The 22,425-nt window shown below is 41.1% G+C and overlaps 1 protein-coding gene across 13 annotated transcripts in view; it reads left to right on the top strand.

Annotated features, from left to right (window-relative positions):
* Positions 1–22,425, top strand: part of LOC125465044 (adhesion G protein-coupled receptor B2) — a 687,705-nt gene that overhangs the window by 572,569 nt on the left and 92,711 nt on the right. For all 13 annotated transcript variants that reach the window (XR_007250162.2, XM_059654252.1, XM_048558109.2 and 10 more), the window contains 2 exons: positions 378–528; positions 9,348–9,417. Coding sequence is in view for 12 of the 13 variants with exons in the window: in XM_059654252.1 (XP_059510235.1) it covers positions 378–528; positions 9,348–9,417 (221 nt within the window). In the remaining variant the exon portion in view is untranslated. The remainder of the gene's footprint in view (positions 1–377; positions 529–9,347; positions 9,418–22,425) is intronic.

The raw sequence follows: 22,425 nt of genomic DNA, 5'->3' as shown, positions 1-22,425 counted from the left end.
AAAATGAAGTCAAGTTTCCACCAATAATATCAACCAGAGAAGATCTTCATCAATTTGTTTAAGTACAGTATATAATATTCAAAGTAATTCTTAATTAAATGGTTCAATACAGTTCAAGGAAACAGCAAATTATTTTACATGGGGAGTAACCCTAAATTCACTTTGCAGTGCACTGATTTAAATATACAGATTATAATGATCAACCAACAAAATTATGCTAGTATTACAGTAAACGATGGTAAAGATTAATCTTGGTTATTGCTGCCTGTTTCATTCAGAACTCAACAGACTTTTGTTGGATTTGTGACTTGTGATTTGTGTTTATTTCAGACTCTGCTTTATCTGTTCCTGAAAACTTTTTTCCTGCTTTTCTCCAGGGAGTGTGCATGATGACAGCAGCTTTTCTACATTTCTTTTTCCTTTCATCCTTCTGTTGGGTGTTGACAGAAGCCTGGCAATCTTACCTTGCTGTTCTGGGGAAAATTAGGACCAGGCTTATAAGGAAACGGTTTCTCTGTCTTGGCTGGGGTATGTGACTCTATTTATTATTAAAATGCTCTTATCATGTTTGATCTTCAACGGAACTTTTAACATGCTATCTTACCTAGCCTATATATGATTCCATTTCCACAACAATATGTTTGAATCTGAACAACTGTGTGACAGCCTAGCAAGCCATCCAATTATATCAAATCAGTACAAAATTGTCTATCAATAAAATTGGACAGACAGCTTCACTGTTAGACTTCTGGTATAAAGCTGGTGAAAGACATCAGTCACTTTTCACTTGGGTTTTAGATTTATTCACAATGCTAAAAGTTACTAATAACATCAATAATATTCAGACTATAGTAAATAACAATCATGTTTAAGAGTGTGATAAAAATGCTTCTAACTGTATAATACTCCACCAATGTCCTTTTTTATATAGTTAAGTAATAATATGTCTGTATCCACAGCTGTATGCACTTATAATTTATAGTTAATCCTGGTATCACCTTAAACACCATTCATGAGAAAGGCAGAACCAGCACGGTTGAATCTTCACTCATATTGCGAACTTGTAGCAAAATTGCCTCAGAGACTAGGCAATCCATAGTATAACGTAGCACAAAGGATATAGGTCACAAAAACAGACAGTTCAGTTCATCCAGTTTGTGTTCGGTTTTATGCTTTACATGAGCCTTCGTCCATCTCTCCTCATCTAAATCTATGATCATAACCCTTTATTTTCTTCTCTGTCAATGTTTGTATATTTTTCCCTGACAGGAATTTATAATTTTTGTTTAAACATTCAATTTGTTTGAAAATTTCATGTTCTTAATATTCTTTGGGTGAATAAAATTCCTCTCAATTCACTATAGAATTTCTTGACAACTGTCATATGTTGATGGTGTCTAGTTATACTCTTCCCCAGAAATTTAAAAGTCGCACTGTACTTAGTCTCTTGAAACCTTTCAGAATTTTAAAGACCTCTGTTTTGTCACCCCACGGATTCTTTGCTCAAGAGAAAAGGAATCTGACTTGTTCATCCTTTCCTACCCACACATTTCTGGTACTTTTCTAGTAATTTTTCTCTCTAGTTCCTCTATACACTTTTTGTAATAGAGCAAATAGAACCACATAAACTGATCTAAATATGGCCTATCCAAGTTTAAAACAGATCTTGCATTACACAGATAATGGAATCATACAGTCATCACAGTATAAAGTAGGTAAGTCAGCCCATCATATCCATTCTGGCACTTTACAACAGCAGTTTACCTGATGCTACTCATCTGTATTTTTCCTGTAACCCTGAAAATAAATCCTTTATGGGTAATGATTCAATTCACTTCACTACTTTTCAATTATATCCCTCTAGAAATGAAAGTTTGTATCTGAGTTGCTTTTATTTTATGGTCTTATTAACTTGTGATGCAATTTTTAATGAATAGTGTACTTGTCCTCCAAGATTCTCTTGTTCCTGTGCCCCATCTCGCTTCTAAGTACTAAGTGACCTCCTTATTTCTTCCTACCAAATGTGGTGGCATATATTAATCTGTGTTTAACTTCACTTATTAATTATTTGCATATTCTGCACATATGTTACCTTTGTCCTGTAACGTGATGCTTCCACCACCAAGGTCTATATCATAATGTAAATTGCGAATACAAGTTATTACAGCACATATCCTTGTGGAGCATCTTCTGCTCCTCTGAAGATTACCTTTTACCCACATACACTGTTTTATGTCTTGAACTAAGCTGACAATCCATTCTGTCATTTGTTCCCACTCCACTTTCTCTGGCCTTCTTCACTGGTCTGTCCATTTTAGTGTTAATAGGAGTGACTATCACCAAGTCCTTGTGGAGTTGAAACCCCATCTTCATGTTAATAACATCCTCCATCATGTTTTGTAACATTGTCATTGTGCTAATTTGGACAGTGTTGACTTGCTGCCTGAATTCTCTGAGCATTAATAGATACCAGCCTAGGACAATATAAATGTAACATTGGGTAACATTTTGTAACAACCTCTTACATAGTAGATAGAAATTCACAGCCCAAGGTCTTCTGATCTATGCTATTTCTATAAAATGTTTATTCTCATATGTGGGAGTTAATGATATTGAAAATTGTTATGTCATTTTAAATGATCGTGGATACTAAAGAACACAGGTAAACCATGAGGAATGATATTGTGAGTTGATACGACTGTGATAGCCATCAGTTGTTAAAAGTAAAAGTTGGGAAACATGCCATTTCTTCATGCAGCTGTTAATTATTTCTTTTGACTCTCAGTTCCTCCCAGCAGTACTGCCCAGATACAGCACGGAATTATCATCTATTCCTATGAGCCTTTGGAATGAAACAAAAACAGAAGTTGTTGGAAACGCTCAGCAGGTCTGGCATCATCTGTGAAGAGAATCAGAGTTGATGTTTCGGGTCCAGTGATGCTTCCTTAGGACTGATGGTAGCTAGGAAAATGTAGGTTTATATGCAGAAAATAGGGAGGGGGTGGGATTAGGAGTAAACAGCAGGATAAAGGATGGAATCCAAACAGAAAGAAGAACAATTTGACAGACAAAGGAGTGGATAACAATCTGGCTACGAGGTTCAATAGCTGTTAATGGAGACTGTTAGTGATTAACAATAGATAATATGCAATGGCAGACAATGTGGTAACAAGGCCTGGTGTGTGGGGTAGAACATGGGAGAGTTCAGGCCTTAAAATTATTGAATTCAATATTGAGTCTAGGTGCTACAGGGTCCCCAAGTGGAAATTCAGATGTAGGTCTTCCAGCTTACACTGAGCTTTGCTGGAACACTGCAGCAAGCCTGAGTCAGAAATGTTGGCCAAGGAAAAGGGTGGTGTGTTTAAGTGGCAGGCAAGTTGAAGTTTAGGGTCTTTTTTAGGAGCAGAATGTAGATGTTCTGCAAGGCAGTCACCCAGTCTATACTTCATTTCCCCAATGCAGAAGAAACCACATTGTGAGCAGCGAATGTAGTAGACTAGATTGTATGAAATCCAGGTAAAGTGCTGCTTCACTTGGAAGGTATTTTTGGGCCCCAGGATACTGAGGAGGGAGGAGGTAAATGGGCATGTGTTACACCTATGGTGTTTGTAGGGGAAGATGCTGTGGGGTTATGGGGGTTGTTGGGAATGAATGAACAGTGGATCAGGGTGTCCCTGCCTGAAGACGGCAGACAAAGGAGGGGAGGGGAAATATGTGTCCATTAGTGGCATCTCGCTGGAGGTGGCAGAAATGGCATCTGATGCCCTTCTGGATGTGAGTGTTGGTGGGATGGTAGGTAAGGATAAGAGAGGTGAGGGTGGACCTGGTCACACCGGTTGAGGACCCTGTTGACAACAGTGCTGAGGAAAGAGTCATCTGGACTCGAAACATTAGCTCGCATTCATGGATTTTGCCTGATCTGTTGTGATCTCCAGCGTTTTCTGTTTTCAGTAATGTTTTATATAATTCTTATAATCCAGCTAATATTTTAAAATCTTTTATTTGAGACTATAAACTATAAAGGTAGCTTACATAAGGTGGAGGAAGCTAGGGTCAAGCTCAGCTCTAGAGGATTACAGGCAGATGAGGAAGGAGCTCAAAAATGGTCTGAGGAGAGCCAGGAGGGGGCACGAGAAAGGCTTGGCAGAACGGATTAGGGAGAACACAAAAGCATTTCACACTTATGTGAGGAATAAGAGAATGGTCAAAGAAAGAGTAGGGCCGATCAGGGATAGCATAGGGAATTTGTGTGTGGAGTCTGAGGAGGTAGGGGAAGCCCTAAATGAGTTTTTTGCTTCTGTCTTTACGAAACAAACGAACTTTGTAATGAATGAAACCTTTGAAGAGCAGGTGTGCATGCTGGAATGGATAGAGATAGAGGAAGCTGATGTGCTGAAAATTTTGTCAAACATTAAGATTGACAAGTCGCCAGGCTTAGACCAGATTTGTCCTCGGCTGCTTTGGGAAACGAGAAATGCCATTGCTTCGCCACTTGTGAAGATCTTTGCATCCTCACTCTCCACTGGAGTCATACCTGAGGACTGGAGAGAGGCAAATGTAATTCTTCTCTTCACGAAAGGAAATAGGGAAATCCCCAGCAGTTACAGACCAGTAAGTCTCACATCTGTCGTCTGCAAGGTGTTAGAAAGGATTCCGAGGAGTAGGATTTATGACCCTCTGGAAGAGCATGGCTTAATTAAAAGCAGTCAACACGGCTTTGTGAGGGGCAGGTCATGCCTCACAAACCTTATCAAGTTCTTTGAGGATGTGACTAGAAAAGTTGATGAGGGTCGAGCTGTGGATGTGGTGTATGTGGACTTCAGCAAGGCATTTGATAAGGTTCCCCATAGTAGGCTCATTCAGAAGGTCAGGAGGAATGGGATACAGGGGAACTTAGCTGTATGGATACAGAATTGGCTGGCCAACAGAAGACAGCTAGTGGTAGTAGAAGGAAAATATTCTGCCCGGAAGTCAGTGGTGAGTGGTGTTCCACAGGGCTCTGTCCTTGGGCCTCTGCTGTTTGTAATTTTTATTAATGACTTGGATGAGGGGATTGAAGGATGGGTCAGCGAGTTTGCAGACGACACGAAGGTTGGAGGTGTCGTTGACAGTATAGAGGGCTGTTGTAGGCTGCAGCGGGACATTGACAGGATGCAGAGATGGGCTGAGAGGTGGCAGATGGAGTTCAACCTGGATAAATGCGAGGTGATGCATTTTGGAAGGTCAAATTTGAAAGCTGAGTACAGGATTAAGGATAGGATTCTTGGCAGTGTGGAGGAACAGAGGGATCTTGGTGTGCAGATACATAGATCCCTTAAAATGGCCACCCAAGTGGACAGGGTTGTTAAGAAAGCATATGGTGTTTTGGCTTTCATTAGCAGGGGGATTGAGTTTAAGAGTCTTGAGATCTTGTTGCAGCTCTATAAAACTTTGGTTAGACCGCACTTGGAATACTGCGTCCAGTTCTGGTCGCCCTATTATAGGAAAGATGTGGATGCTTTGGAGAGGGTTCAGAGGAGGTTTACCAGGATGCTGCCTGGACTGGAGGGCTTATCTTATGAAGAGAGGTTGACTGAGCTCGGACTTTTTTCATTGGAGAAAAGGAGGAGGAGAGGGGACTTAATTGAGGTATACAAGATAATGAGAGGCATAGATAGAGTTGATAGCCAGAGGCTATTTCCCAGGGCAGAAATGGCTAACACGAAGGGTCATAGTTTTAAGCTGCTTGGAGGAAAGTATAGAGGGGATGTCAGAGACGGGTTCTTTTCACAGAGAGTTGTGAGAGCATGGAATGCGTTGCCAGCAGCGGTTGTGGAAGCAAGGTCATTGGGGACATTTAAGAGACTGCTGGACATGCATATGGTCACAGAAACTTGAGGGTGCATACATGAGGATCAATGGTCGGCACAACATCGTGGGCTGAAGGGCCTGTTGTGTGCTGTACTGTTCTATGTTCTATAAAGGGACGCAGTGGTAGTGGATTATTCCATGATATCTATCCCATAAGTGGCTGTTAGTGCTCTCAAATTCTAGCCTAAATGAAGGCTAAGCTTGGTTTATTTATGGTGACTGTTGACAATATGACACTGTATATGACTGTTTAATATTTATGAAATGAACAGATAAAATGGCAAATAATGCAGCCTGGATCCCAAGCCTGGAGAGATCACTTTCAGCTGTCCAGGCTGTTTGCATAACTTTGTGTTTAGCCTGCAGCTGCCCCAAAACCCCCAAGATCAATGCATCTCAGAGTCCAGGCCAGGAGGGACTAGCTACAGACTTCAGGACGTTTGCATATGATTTTCAGCCATTCTGAGAACACTTTAACCTTTTAAAATGTTCATTTCCTGACCATTCTGAGGGCACTGAATTTTCAAACTTCTCATTTCTTATTCTGTTTGGCTATTTACAGCTGTGTATATTTCTTTGCATCAGAAAATCAACTGCAGCCTGTGCTCAAATGTACCATGCAATGCAGCAATCAAAGAAACTCCCTATCCACGATGTATTAGTTGACATCTCCGACAGTAGGATCTTAACTACCATCCACTAAAACATTCACAGTTAATATAAGCGATAACAAAGCGTGGAGCTGGATGAATACAGCAGGCCAAGCAGCATCTGAGGAGCACAAAAGCTGACGTTTCGGACCTAAACCCTTCATCAGAAAAGGGGGATGGGGAGAGGATTGTGAAATAAATAGGGAGAGAGGGGGAGGCGGGCCGACGATTGATAGAGGAGAAGATAGGTGGAGAGGAGAGTATGGGTGGGGAGGTAGGAAGGGGATAGGTCAATACGGAGAGGATGGACAGGCCAAGGGGGCAGGATGAGGTTAATAGGTAGGGAAGGGAGGTGCGGCTTGAGGTGGGAGGAGGGATTAGGTGAGAGGAAGAACAGGTTAGGGAGGCAGAGATGAGCTGGGCTGGTTTTGGGATGCTGTGGAGGGAGGGGAGATTTTGAAGCTGGTGAAATCCACATTGATACCATTGGGCTGCAGGGTTCCCATGCGGAACATGAGGTGCTGTTCCTGCAACCTACAGGTGGCATCATTATGGCACTGCAGGAGGCCCAGGATGGACATGTCGTCTAAGGAATAGGAGGGGGGAGTTGAAATGGTTCACGACTGGGAGGTGCAGTTGTTTAACGCGAACTGAGCGTAGGTGTTCTGCAAAGCAGTCCCCAAGCCTCTGCTTGGTTTCCCCAATGTAGAGGAAGCCACACCGGGTACAATGAATGCAGTATACCACATTGGTGGATGTGCAGGTGACCATCTGCTTGATGTGGAAAGTCATCTTGGGGCCTGGGATGGGGGTAAGGGAGGAGTTGTGGCGGCAAGTGTAACACTTCCTGCGGTTGCAGGGGAAAGTGCCAGGTGTGGTGGGGTTGGAGGGGAGTGTGGAGCGGACAAGGGAGTCCCGGAGTGAGTGGCCTCTCAACCTTGTGAGTGAAGCCCTGCATGTCTGCTCACTATTAAAACTTGAACCTGAGATGCTGCATATCAGAACAATCTTGACTGTTAACATATACCCAGATCAAATAATAATTTATTTTAAATCACAAAAATTCCAGAAAGTGTCTCTTCTGCCACCCTTCACTCAAAGTGGTGTTCAATCTCTCTAAGATTACGCCAGAATGGGAAGGTATCTCAAGAATTTTGGCAACATGTTAAGCTAGCTATTTCATGCTACTACTGTGCAGTAAATCCCCAAATTGATTTCTCCACAAACAGATGCTATCATCAAGCAATGAAAATGTTTTGCCTATCGCACAAATCAGTAATCTGATATGAGTTTTAGTGCTGGTGTAAGGCCAGGTATGTACGCCATATGTTCCAATGACCGGGGGACCAGATCAAATAACACCTCCCTTTGACTACTGGCAGCAGCCAAAACGTCAATCATGCTCAACCAGCACATACTTGCAAGCTCAGAAAACTATATCCACCATATGATGCAAGATTATGCTAAGAGTACATTGGAAACCAATTTAAGATCATTAGTCGGGTTCACAGTGTGATGCAGTTGTGCATGCTAGAAATTGTATATATAAATAAATGTGCAGGACTCTGTAGGCAAAAGGAGAATAAAAGCCAAAGTTTTGTACTTTCACAAAAAAAGGGTATTGAGCCAGAGAATCGCTGCTGTATCCCCATGGCAGCACCCTGACCAATCAAAACCTATACATCTGGTTTGAGAATTCAGACCAATGGGTAATCATTCTTGCTGCATGTCTAGGTCAATGATGCCCAAATCATCTGGCAATCTTCTCTCTCTTAAATAAAACAGAGAACTGCAGATGCTAGAAATCTGAAATGAAAATAGAAATTGCCAGACAACAAAACTGCTCAACAGTTCTGGTAGCATCCTTGGAGAGAAAACAGTTAATGTTTCAGCTCCATCAACCCTTCCTCAGAACGTAATCTCAACTCAAATATTAACACAAATTATAACTGTAATCATAATGCTGTGTTAAATTATGTCCCTTTGTTCAGATCTGTTTCTTGGTGCCTAGTCCTGATGAGTGCAAGATTAAAAAAATTAAGTTCTTTTCTTTTTGGCAGTGTTTTATTTGTGTATTTGTACACCAGCATTACTGCAAGTTTGATGAGTTACTGATAAACTTTATTTAACTTTGACTGTTTAATGCTGTTTTTTTTTTAACCTTTGCACCTGAGCAGTGGTCCCTTATCTTGAAATGGGCCATCTCTTGCTCCGGATTATTGTTCCTTGTCTAGTTTCCAGACTATCCTGGCTGACATATTTGTGCAGCAGTTATTTCGTTAAAATAAATGCCAAACATAACATTCTGAGTTACTTTAATCAATGAATATTAACTGCGTTGACAGATGAGATATCTAATGTTATCATTGTCTTACTTTGGTATTAAATGTCATTCCATTTTTTCAAAGGACTAATATGACTCCATCACCCAATTGAGTTGGAGATGACTCATATGTTAATTGAATTACATTCAATTGCTTCCAAAAGTGGATTGTCTGATTGGCCCAGTGAGACTGGATGTGATTTACTAACTTCATGTATGATGTATGCAAAATTAGATCTTTTATATTAACTTGCTTTCCTGTTGCTAATCACATAATGGTGTGACAGTACGTAAAATATCTGATCAAGGACATAGTAGGTCATTATTGGGAATTTCATTAGAATTTCACTTGGGCGAATTAAAATCCATTTTGTCAGAATCAGAAGAAAACATCCTTTTCTTTTCTGGAGTGATACTGTGAAATTGTGCAGCAGTTATTCCGCTATCAGTGTGTATTCAAACACAATGCAATCATGTGAAGAATAAGACCTGCTTTGAAAAATTTTTGCTTTATTATTCCTCAGGTTTACCCGCACTGATTGTGGCCATTTCTGTTGGATTTACTAAAGCTAAAGGATATGGAACAGCTAATTAGTAAGTATGTTGAGAAAAGTGCTCTTTGCAAAATTGCTTTGATACAGCTACACCATCCAGGACTTCACACTACATTATTTATTTCAATATATCACTGAGGCCTCTTCTTCTAACCAAATTAAGTGAAATATAACATACTGCTACAGTCCTTCTAAGCCACTAAATGTGGTTGGTCAGTTCGGAGACACCAGCTATGATCTCAAAATCTGATGGTGATTAGTTTTATTTAAAAATGATAAAAATTACAAAGGAGGCAATGCGATGATTAGTGCCTGTGATACTGCCAGTCTAATATCACAGGTTTTACTCAAATGTTGAATTTGTCATTTTTTCAATAGAACTGTTTTACCTTGTTTACTAAAGCCAGTTATTCCCATGGTTACTGGAAGCTGAGAGTTAAGCTATTGGAAAACCAGCACTTGCAGCCTGAGAAGCCACTGGTTTTAACTGTTCTGTGTTCTCTACCTCTAACCTTAGCTTCCTTACTAGAAAACAGAATTTTGGTGATATATGAGAGATTTATCACTAGATTCTCCAGTTTGTTATCTGATAATATCAAAATGATAACGTCAGATGTGCAAATGACATCACTGTGTGTAAAGGAGGCAATGTGTTGCTATGACTGATGTTGGAGGATTGAATTGTATCTTTACTCCCTGTACTGTCATTACTTGTAATGTGAACTTAAATTGCTTTACCCAGTTACTAATATGGCAGTTACATTAGGTTATTAGATTGAGAATGAAAATTCCATCAACCAGATTTCTTTAATAGACAAAATTATTGAATTATTGTGAAAACAGGACTTAATTGGCCAAGATACAAAGCTGATTGAGACTGCTGGAAATGGGAATGCATGAATGTTTACCCTTTTGATCAATCCAACACACATCGCACACCAATTAAAGGAAAGAAAGGACTCTCTATGCACATTGATTTTGAAAAACACATCGGCCAATAATTATTAGATCTTGATAGGCTAAAGGACAAGGTATGAAATCTGGTTTTCAATCAGCATCCTGGCGCATGTAGATATATATCATTATACACACACTTGTAATTATGACCTTCAAATGTAGTTCATTGAGGAGATGTCAAGAGTTTAAAGACTTTCCAAAACAACTGCACCAGCTTTTGAGGTTGTACAATGGACTCTCCAAAAGAGTTTTTTTTTTCTCAAAATTAAAGGATGAGTTGGTAGCATTTCTCATTCTGCAGGCTGTAACCCAATTGAACTCCAAACAATATCGAAAGCAAATCCATAAACGCAAGCATGTGACTTCCTGATGTAAGCCCAAACAGTTAACTTAATTCATGTGATTTCCAAGAAGTACGTTTTTCAAATATCCCAGTGTCCTTTCAGTGACTTTTTTTCAAACAAGGAACAGGTTTCTCTTCAGCACTCCAAATGAACCACCATTCATGATCCTTTAAACATGAATAAAAAATGCATCTACATAAGTCTGTACAGGGTTAAACTAAGCAAGAACTGGCCTCTAGACTTATTTAGGGCAACAGACCAAATCCTTTTGTTTTAATTCAAGTGATCCAAATCAGGTTTTCCTGACAATCAATTCACAATCATCATTAGATTCTTAATTCCAGATATTTTATTATTTTCTGAGTCTCTGGATTAACAGTTCAGCAATAATACCATTGCCTCCCCTCATTTTAGAGACTTTCAGACACATTCTTTAATGATGAAGATCATAGTTTCAACTATGAGAGACTGTAACCTGATGTTCTCAAAAGTGCTCTTTAATGATGGTATGCACAAAATGACAAATAAAGAGACAGCAAAGCGGAAAAATATGTTTCACTGCCCAACGTACAACGACATTCTGCATTTGTGCAGCACCATCAATATGATGAGTAGCCCCAAGGTATTTCATAGGAGTATTAAAAAATGAAGCATGATACTTACCACATGCAGTGAAATTATAACTGCATCACCAAAACCTTGATGGGAAAGAGGAACGTTTTAAGGAAAGCCTGAAAGGAAGAAAGCAAAGTACAGAGGCTTGGAGGTGTAGAGAGGCCAGTTAATATTTTTAAACCTAGTTAATTGAAGGCATTTATACTAATAGTGCAGCAATTAACATTGGGTTTCACAAGATACTAGACTCAGAGGAGTGCAGATATCCCAAAGGGTTGTGGGAGTGAGGAGATTACAATGATAGGGACAGGTAAAGTCACGGAGAAATTTGAAATCAAAGTTGAAAGATTTTGACTCAAGAAATTGCTTGACTAACAGCTCAGGAGTGATAAAGAAGAAAACATTGAATTAAATCATGTGCAGCAGAGTTTTGAATGACATCAAATTTATGCACAGTAGAATGTGAGACCATCCAGAATTGTCTCAGAATAATTGAGTCTGTAGGTACTGAAGGAAAAAATGAAAATTCAGCAGCAGATTAGCTGAGATTGGCAAAATCAAGAGATTGCAGTGGAGCTGGGTGTAGGTGACTTGAGCGATGTTGCGGATGTGAGGTTGGATGTTCATTTCAGAATCAGGTATGACAACAAGATTGCAAACACTAGGTGGAGAGACAAAGCAGGTAGCTGGGAAATTGTGATAACAAGGTGGAAAGCTGGATGAACACAGCAGGCCAAGCAGCATCAGAGGAGCAGGAAAGCTGATGTTTCAGGTCGAGACCCTTCTTCAGAAATGGGGGAGGGGAAGGGGGATCTGAAATAAATAGGGAGAGAGGGGGAGGTGGATAGAAGATTCATAAAGGAGAAGATAGATGGAGAGGAGATAGACAGGTCAAAGATTCGGGGTTGGAGCCAGTAAAGGTGAATGTAGGTGGAGAGTTAGGGAGGGGATAGGTCGGTCCAGGGAGGGCAGACAGGTCAAGGAGGCGAGATGAGGTTAGTGGTAGGAGATGGGGTGAGGCATGAGGTGGGAGGAATGGTTAGGGAGGCGGGGATGAGCTGGGCTGGTTTTGGGATGCGGTCAGGGGAGGGGAGATTTTGAAGCTTGCGAAATCCACATCGATACCATTGGGCTGTCGGGTTCCCAAGCAAAATATGAGATGCTGTTCCTTTAGCCTTCGGGTGTCAACATTGTGGCAAAGCAGGAGGCCCAGGATGGACATGTCGTCCAAGGAGTGGGAGGTGGAATTGAAATGGTTCACGACTGGAAGGTACAGTTGTTTGTTGCGAACCAAGCATAGGTGTTCCACAAAGTCGTCCCCAGGCCTTCACTTGGTTTCCCTGATGTAGAGGAGGCCACAATGGGAGCAGCGGATACAGTATGTCACATTAGCAGATGTACTGGTGAACGCCTGCTTGATGTGGAGGGTCTTCTTCGGGACTGGGATGGGGGTGAGGGGGGAGGTGTAAGGGAAGGTGTAGCACTTGCTGCGCTTGCAGGGAAGAGTGGGGGGGGGGTAATGGGGCTGGTGGGGTATGTGGAGCGGACAAGGGAGTCATGGAGAGAGTGGTCCCTCTGGAAAGCAGATAAGGGTGGGGACTGAAAAATGTCTTTGGTAGTGGGGTCAGATTGCAAATGGCAGAAGTGTCAGAGGATGATGCATTGGATCCGGAGGTTGGCGGGGTGGTACATGAGGATGACGGGGATTCTGTTTTGGCTGTTATTGCAGGTAAGGGGCATGAGGGATGAGTTGTGGGAAATGCGAGAGACACGGTCGAGAGTGTTTTCGACCACTGGAGCGGAAGTTGCAGTCCTTGAAAAATGAGGACATCTGGGAGGTCCGGAAGTGGAATGCCTCATCTCAGGAGCAGATGCGGCGGAAGCAAAGTAATTAGGAATGGGGGATGGCATTTTTGCAGGAAGGTGGGTGAGAGGAGGTGTATTCTAGGTATCTGTGGGAGTCGATAGGCTTGAAATGGATCTCGGTTTCCAGGTGGATGCCAGAAATGGAGACAGAGAGGTCCAGGAAGGAGAGAGAGAGGTATCAGAGATGGTCCATGTGAACCTAAGGTTGGGGCAGAACGTGTTAGTGAAGTGGATGAATTGTTCAAGCCCCTCGTGAGAGCATGAGGCAGTGCCGATACAGGTCATCGATGTAATAGAGGAAGAGGTGGGAGACAGGGCCAGTGTAGCTTTGGAAGAGGGATTGTTCCACGTGTCCTACAAAGAGGCAGGCATAGCTTGGGCCTATATGGGTACCCATGGGAAATGGTGTTTGGAATCGGGATCACAAATGATGGGCTTCAAATCTTTCCAATTTTCAATTGAAGAAAGTCTCTACTGTCTCAATACTGGATGTTAGAAAAGCGCATTAATAATTTAACAACAGTGCAGGGATGAACGGAGACCTTCTTCAGTGGTATCAGGGTACACGTAAAAAGCAATGCCATGCCTCTAGATAATGTGTCCGAGGGGCAGCACATTGATGGGGAACAGAAGTGGGCCATCGATTTATTTTTGCAGTCACCAGAAGTGACGGTATAGGAGCATGAAGAGAAGCCATTGCAATTGATACAGTATCATACTAATTAGAAGCATAAATAGAACACACAAATAAAGTTTGACCTTACAGGAACTCCTTCTAAAATTGAAGTCTCCAATGCGTCTGATCATTTGAGTAATTTTGAAAACCCTGTAGTGAGGTTCTCCAAAGTGATAGCACTTCTAAAACGCGCCTGCCTCACTAATCCTTTTGAAGATGATTTTTGTCCTGGTCGAACTCCTTCTCAGTTGGCTACCTCCAGAGGTTCACCCTTCTTGTTGAATTTTTCAAGGGGGCTGTTTTGTCATTGGAGACACTTTTACGCCCTGTATCTTACCAAGGGCAACTTTAAGAATGCTCAGCAATGAGTTTTTTTTTTAAAGGTGAAACTTCCTACTACCTTTCCTAGGCTTCATTGTTAAGATATCTTAATTGTAAAGACTTATTATCATTTACTCCAATAACTAGTTGCCATTGTAGAAAGGGCACTGTTAATTATCTGTGACCAGCCGACTTTACAACATTATTGTATTGCATGATGCATCTCTTAAAATACTTTCAGCTGAAGACATTTGAAGTTATTTTCTTCATTTTTGTGGTTTAGAAATGTGTGCTGTCAATTCATTGCACTTGCTGTGAAGGTAGCACTGCAACAAAGTATTCACCTCTCAGGGTAAAGTTACCTGATTTAGTGATCATATTTTCTGAGGTGAAATTACTGAATGTAACAGCATGAATGTGACTGAATGTAACTACATGAACAGCTTCAATTTACACATAGTTCTGAAATGAAAATTCATTGTAGCACTCAGAGTTAGTGATAGCATGTCCATTGTTACTGATTGCCAGAGGTTAAAAAGAATCAAACAGGTACTTAGAGGTTGATTTTTTTTGCAGCTATTTTTAAGAAAAGATCACAAGTGGCAAATTTTCTCCTTTAACAAGAAAATGTGCATTTCAGAAAATAAAACACTAACATACTTTTGCTGAACTCCAATCAGGTATCTCTCCTGGTCATTAATCATTGTCAAATCTTATTAAAATTCTCTTTCCCCAGTTACAAAAAGGGACTTTTATCAATGTTCACAAATAAAGGCACCCAATTATAAGTCATTTTAAAGGCACGACATTTTAAAGAACAATCTTTATTATTGTTGCTAATTTTAGGCACTTTCACTGCTGAATAACCAATTGTTCACAATGAACAAGAAAAAAGGACTGAAAAGAGACTAAGGAAGATGCTGCCTCTATTTTAAAATACTTTTTTGTTATTCTTCGTTTTTTGGTAGCCTGAGGTGAATGGGAATCTGACTGTGAAAGATTCACCAAGGCTGCTCAAAAGATTGAGGAGCATTGATTGATGGATAGAAAGACACTTTCTCTAATGGTAGAGGGGCCAATGACCAGGGGTTGTAGATTATAGATAAGTGATAGGAAACTAAGAGAACCAGCTGTAGTTGTGCACTGGTAGTGTCCCTACCCCTGAGCCAAGAGGTCAGACTCAAATCCTACCTGCTCCAGAGATGCGTAATAGAATGCCTAAACAAGTTGATTAGAAATATCTAGAAGGCTAAGAGGAGAACTTTTTTTTCCACTCTGAGGGTGGTGAGAGTCTGGAGTTCACTGCCTGGAAGAGTGGCTGTGTCAGAAACTCAACAGTTAAGCATTATTTAGTTATACACTTGTATTGCCATAGCCTCCAGGATTTGGGCCAAAAGCTGGAAGATGAGACTAATGTAGTCAGATCTTTGCTGATTGGCACAGAGTCAGTGGGCAGAATGGTATTCTTGGTGTGAATGTTAATGAGTCTATAAGTATGGGCACACAAGTTTGAACCCCACCGTGACAAATAGCGGAATTTGAATAAAAATCTGGAATTAAAAAGTTAGCCTTATAGGGATCATGTCGATTGTTGTAAAGTGTAAGACATAGGAGCAGAAGTAGGTCATTCAGCCCATCAGGCCTGCTCCACCACTCAATAAGATCATAGCTGATCCAATAATCCTCAAAACCCCTTTTCCTGCTATTTCCCTATTACCCTTAATTCCCTTACTGATTAAAAATCTGTGTACGTTGACATTAAAATATATTTAATGACTCAGCCCCAACAGCCCTCTGTTAAAAAAAATCCACAAATTCACATTCTTAGAGAAGAAATTCCTCCTCATCTGTCTTAAATAAGCAACCCCTTAGTCTGAGATTATGCCCTCTGGTCCCAGACTCTCTTACAAGTGGAAACCACATCTGCCTTGTCAAGTCCTTTAAGCAATTTGATCATTTCAATAAGGCATCCTCTCATTCTTCCATATTCCAATGCGTACAGGCCCAACCTACTCAATCTGTCTTAATAAGATAGTCTCTCCATACCTGGTATCATTTTAGCGAACCTTCTCTGGACTGCCTCTGATATGAGCATATCATTCAATAGATAAGGGGGCCAAAAACTATTCATGGTATTCCAGCTGTGGTCTGACTATTTCAGAAAATCCTCACAGTTTTTACGCTCCATTCCCTTTGAAATAAAGGGAATACAGAATTTGCATCTGTATCACCTAGTGTATTGGGTGCTAGCTTTTTGTGAATCATTGATGAGGACTCTCAAATTGCTCAGTTCTGAAGCTTTCTTTCTCTATTTAAATAATATTCAGCTCCTCTATTCTTCCTGCCAAAATGTATAACCTCACACTTCCCCATGTAAAATTCCATCTGCCAAATTTTTGCCCACCTTATTTACCCTGTCTATATTGTTTTGCAGACTTTTGTGTCATCCTCAACACTTGCCTTGTCACCTGTTTTTATGTTGTACACAAACTTTATAATAAATTCATTTTCCTTATCCAAGTCATCTTAATATATATTGAAAACAACATGGCCCAGCTCTGATCCCTGTGGCATACCCTAGTTATAGATTACCATCCTGAAAATGTCCCCAACACATTTGGTTCATGAATGTGTTACAGAGAAAATAACTGCCACTCCTACCTGGTCTGGTCTACATGCAACTCCAGACCACAGCAGTGTGGTTGACTCTTAACTAGCAAGTTGTATCAAACTGCTACAAAATCTAGAGAGAGGATTTTTTTTTTAAATTCTCATGGGATGTGGGCTTTGCTGGATATGCCTTTGTTGTCTATCATTAGTTGACAGTCAACCAAATTGCTGTTGGTGTAGAGTCGCGTGAAGGCCAGATCGTGTAAAGTCAGCAGATTTCCTTTCCTCAAGGAAATTAGTGAACCAGGTGGGTTTTACAGCAACTAACAGTTTGTTACAGCCTTTAGACTTTTTTTTACCCTAAAACTTTGCTGAATTTACATTTTGCCATTTACCATGGTGGGATTCAAACCTATGCCCCAGAACTTTAGTCTGAGGGTTTAGATTACTACTCCAGTGGCATTACACCATAATACCACCTCCCCTGTCTGGCATTGACCTGAGTACCAAAAGCAGCAGCAACAAAAATAACTGTCAAATTTTAAATCCTTCTTATAAATCTCTTTTTAGTAACAGACTGGTCAAACAGAAATCTGGCATAGAGGAATCTTGCTCAGATCTGAACAATGTGGTTGACAGTGGGAAATCTGACAGAATTGCAAGAGAAGTCTAGTGAAGCCTATCTCATTTTTAGAGCAACTCACTGTATCTTTTAACTAAATTCCAGGTGTCAAGGCAAGACACTGAGTAGGTAGTTGCAACTTGCTTATTAAAGGGGTTAATTGCTTTTTAATGACTTTATGAACAGCACATCTCATCTTATTAATATGAAGCTTCCTATCCTATCACCATCACAAGCAAACCAGTGGTCGAGAATTCTTGATGTAGGAGTCAGCGAGGGTATGCTCCACTCACTGCTTGCCTCAATAAAAACCCATGTTGGACACGGGCACCACCATCTTCAGGACAGACCACTGCATGCACCCCACATCCATGGACATTTGCATTCAACGTGTGCCAGCCTATAAGAACCATCATGGCACATATCTGGTACACTTACAGGCACTTCTGCACTTCTGTGCCTCACTTCAGTGTACAATGGCACCTATCATTTTAATTCTGCAGCAAGGACGCTGTAAGCTCAGAGACGTGCACCTAGTTCAGACAGTGGACCAGACTGCATCTCCAGCCTGTTTTCTTGCTGTCATGGCACTCACTTAATTTGAGCCGACCTGGAGGCTCACAGCATTGCCTTCTTGGACTTGCCATTTTGCACCTGCTCCTTAGCCAGAGATACAGAGATACCAGGCTCACAGTACTGCTGTCTTGATTGCTGTTTATTACACATACAAAGACAGGAAGATTCTCGTTATTTTCAGGGGACTTTGTCCAGCAAGATTCCCTTAGGCTAGGGGTTGCCAGCCCAATATGTCAAGGGATACTTGCAACTTTGGTGGAAGGTGGGTTCAGTAGCAGAGATAGAGTGAGTGGGTGGTAATGGAGAGAAAATAGTTGTACTTATGTTAGCAGAGTGGAGAAGGTAGTGATCATCCACTATGCATTTTTGTGGACAGCTAAGATTGCATTGACTTGGAGACAAACCTCAGACCAGGCTGGCATAGTCTGGGTAATGACCTTCTCTGCTGCTCCAGAGGAAAGACAACATTCCACATCTGCAACATCCTGGCCAGCCAGACCTCGAGGACCCTGCCCATGAAGTGGGTTGCCAATTTCTCTTCCCTGCCATTTCCAAGGCAATTGGCAGGGCAGTTATTGACTAAAAGTGCTAGTCCACAAATCACCTCAAGGACATCTCTGCTCATGTTCCTGAGGGTAGCATTCTTGGCCATATCATCTTCAGCTGCGTATTCAATAATCTTCCCTTCGTCATGAGGCTTGAAGTGGGGATGTTTGCTGATGACAGCATAATATTCAGCACCTTTTGACACCTCAGAAATGAAAACAGTCCATGAGCAAATGTAGCAGTACCTTATAACATCCATATTTGGGATAATAAGTAACAAATAACATTCATATCACACATGCCCTACACCATGGCCGTCTCCAACAAGAGTGAATCTTTTAATGACATTACTATCGTGGACATCTCCACTTTATCCGAGTGTTACCATTGTCCAGAAACTGAACTGAAACAGCAGTATAAATACTGTGACTAAAAGCCCAGGTCAGAGGCTCGGAAATATGCAATGACTAACTCACCTCCTTCTCCCCAATGTCTGTTCTCCATCTACAAAGCTCAAGTCAGGAGCATGGTGGGATACTGTCAAATTGCCTGGATGAGTGCAGCCCCACATTTTCAAGAGGTTTGAGACTATCCAGGACAAAGCAGTCCATTTGATTGGCATGATTGGCACCTCACCCATCAACTTCAGTCTTTACTCCCATCATTGCTGATGTACAGCAGCAGCAGTTTGCACTATCTGCATGATGCATGTATTATTTCATTAAGGTCTTCTGACAGCACTTTCCAAACTGTGACCTCTAACACCTTGTGCAATAAGGGCAGCAAATGAATGGGAACAATGCCAACAATAAGTTCCCCTCCAAGACACCCCACATTCTGACTTAGAGTGATAATGCCATTGTTTCATTGTTGCTGAGTCAAAATCCTTAAATTCTTTTCCTAACAATGCTATGGGTGCCCCTACACCCCAAGGACTGTATTGGTTCATTAAAAATGAATGCAATCCAGAACTAAACAGGCTGCTTGATTGACATGACACCCAGCACATTCACTATTCACTCCTTCACCAACAATGCGCAGAGGCAGCACTGTGGACCATCTGCAAGATGCACTGTAGCAGCACATTCAGGCTTCTTCGACAGCAATTTCGAAATCTGCAACTTTTACCACCTTAAAAATTAGAGCAGCACGTGCATAGGACCATCACCAGTTACCCTTCAAGCCACACACCATCCTGACTTGGGACTTTATTGCTGTTGCTTCATTGTCACTGAGACAACATCCTGGAACTCCCATACAGCACTGTGGATATACCTGCATCCCCATGACTGGAGCATTTCAAGAAACAGCATACCAGTGCTTCCTCAAGGGCTGCTCATAAGGAATCAGCAATAAACGCTGTATCAGAGATAATGGGAATTGCAGATGCTGGAGAATCCGACAGAAGAAAGTGTGGACAAATCAAATTGTAAAGGCACTCTCAAAGATGAGTTTATCAAATGCTTTCATGGTATTTCTTGAAAGCATATGTTGTGGAACCACCGACTTTAGATCTAGTATTGCACAATGATGAGTGCTTAATCTTGTGGTAAAATATCCTCCAGGAAAACTAAATATGATGTAATTTAAGATTGAAGTTTGAGAGCAGTATTGTCCCATTACACACATGAATCAAAACTTTGAGCCAGTTACGTAAACGTCAAGGTAGGCTGACCGATGTTGATTGGAAAATTGACAAAAGGATATTGTGGCAAATAAACAGTAGGAGCATTTTAAGAAGCAATTAAAAAATGTTCAATTAAATAATAAACAACTCAATGAGAAAGTTTTATCTGTGGCCTGCTACAGAAGTTAGAGATAATAATTAGATTAATGTTGCACAGTACAGCCATAAGCTTGAGGTTTGTGAGAGTTTTAGAAGCAAAGTGTGACAGAAACGTTGCTCAAAAGTGATCATGATAATATGCAAATAAAGTAACCAGGAATGTAAAAGCAGATTGTAAGAGCTATTGCAGATTTATAAAAATGAAAATAGCTGAAGCAACATTAATCCCTTTGATACAAGATAACTTATCATGGGGAATGAAGAAACAGTCTTAGAACAACAATTTTGTATCTCTTTTCAGAACAGTAGACACAAATTTCAGTGAACAACTTAAGCTGATTAACATCAGAAGAGAAAAAGTATTTGGGAAAGAAAAGAAACTAAAAACGGATAAATCCCCATAGCCTGATGGTCTAAAAGAGATAGTTGCAGAGATAGGGAATGCAAAAGCAAAATCCTGCAGATGTTGGAAATCTTAAACAACTACAGAAAACCCTAACAAAAACTGATCAGAACAGGCAGCATCTGTGGAAGGAGAAAAACAGCTAAAGTTCCAGGTCAACGACCTTCCCTCAGAACAAGCACAATGGACAGAATTTTCAGAGCCTGACAACAAATGTTGATAAAATGCTATTGGCGGCATGGTGGCTCATTGATTAGCACTGCTGCCTCACAGTGCCATGGGACCCGGGTTCAATTCCAGCCTCGGGCAGCTGTCTGTGTGGAGTTTACACATTCTCCCTGTGTCTGTGTGGGTTTCCTCCCGGTGCTCCGATTTCCTCCCACAGTCTAGAGATGCGCAGGGTAGGTGGATTGGCCATGCTAAATTGTCCATAGTTCCCAGGGATGTTTAGGTTAGGTGGGTTAAACGTAGGAAATCATGGGTAGGGGAATGAGTCTGGGTGGGATGCTCTTCAGAGGGATGATGTGTACTTGTTGGGCTGAATGGCCTGTTTCCAGACTGTAGGGATTCTATGATATTGTTAAGCGAGTGTTAAAAATGCACTGAGAAAGTCATGGTATAATCAGACTGGATCAATATGATTTTACAAAAGGGAAATCATGTTTCATAAATTGATCAGCATTTCTTGCAAATGTTACCTGTAGGGTGGATAAATGGGCACCTTCAATGCGATTTGCAAATAGTATTGGGTAAGTACCATATAAAAGATTAATACATAAAATAAAGGTGCACAGAGATGGGAGTGATGTATTAACTGGATAGAAGATTGGTTAATGGACATTAACAGAGAGTTGAGGCATAATTAAGCATTTCCAAGTTGGATGCAACGATTGGAGTGTAACTGGGATCAATGCTAGGATGTTAAAATTGTTTCAGAGATAGTAGGAACTGCACATGCTGGAGAATCTGAGATAACAAGGTGTCTTTTCTGAAGAAGGGTCTAAGCCCGAAACGTCAGCTTTCCTGCTCCTCTGTTGCTGCTTGGCCTGCAGTGTTCATCCAGTTCTACACCTTGTTCTCTCAATGCTCGGGTGGATGGAGGAGCATCAGCAGTTTCCACTCTTAAGTGACCACTTCCATATTAATGAAAAAAAGACTGAGAGTGATGGTTAAAATCTAGGATCCAAAAAACTGTAAAGAGATATAGATAGATTAAGAACAATGTGTATATACATATGTAAGTGAGCAACAAGTTGGCAACTGAAGAAGGGCAAGATCAATACCTTTAATAGTAAGAATAGAAAAACAGAATTTTTTAAATCTATAAATGTTGATGTTTAGAGAGATTTGGGGTTCTTGTATAAGGAACACAAGAAAATTATCCTAATGTTACAGCAAGAGATTAGGTAGGTAAGTTACATGTTAGCCTTTATTTGAGGGGATTGGAGTAGAGCTGATGGACAGAATAGAAAACATACCCTCTAATGGAGAGGGAAAAAAAGGAAGGTTCGAGTCAAGCCCTGTAAAAGCATGTGAGGAAGCAGCCCCAGAGCATCTCACAAGCAGTGAGCACGAGCCGGCGGCATGAGTGGGAGCAGATGGTCCGCGATAACAAAGTGAGGAGCTGGATGAACACAGCAGGCCAAGCAGCATCTCAGGAGCACAAAAGCTGACGTCTCGGGCTGAACCCTTGATCAGAAAAGGGGGGTGGGGAGAGGGTTCTGAA

Source organism: Stegostoma tigrinum, chromosome 24 (assembly GCF_030684315.1).
Source record: "Stegostoma tigrinum isolate sSteTig4 chromosome 24, sSteTig4.hap1, whole genome shotgun sequence".
Lineage (NCBI taxonomy): Eukaryota > Metazoa > Chordata > Chondrichthyes > Orectolobiformes > Stegostomatidae > Stegostoma > Stegostoma tigrinum.
The sequence above is the reverse complement of the archived record's forward strand: the minus strand, read 5'-3'. Positions and strand labels throughout refer to the sequence as shown.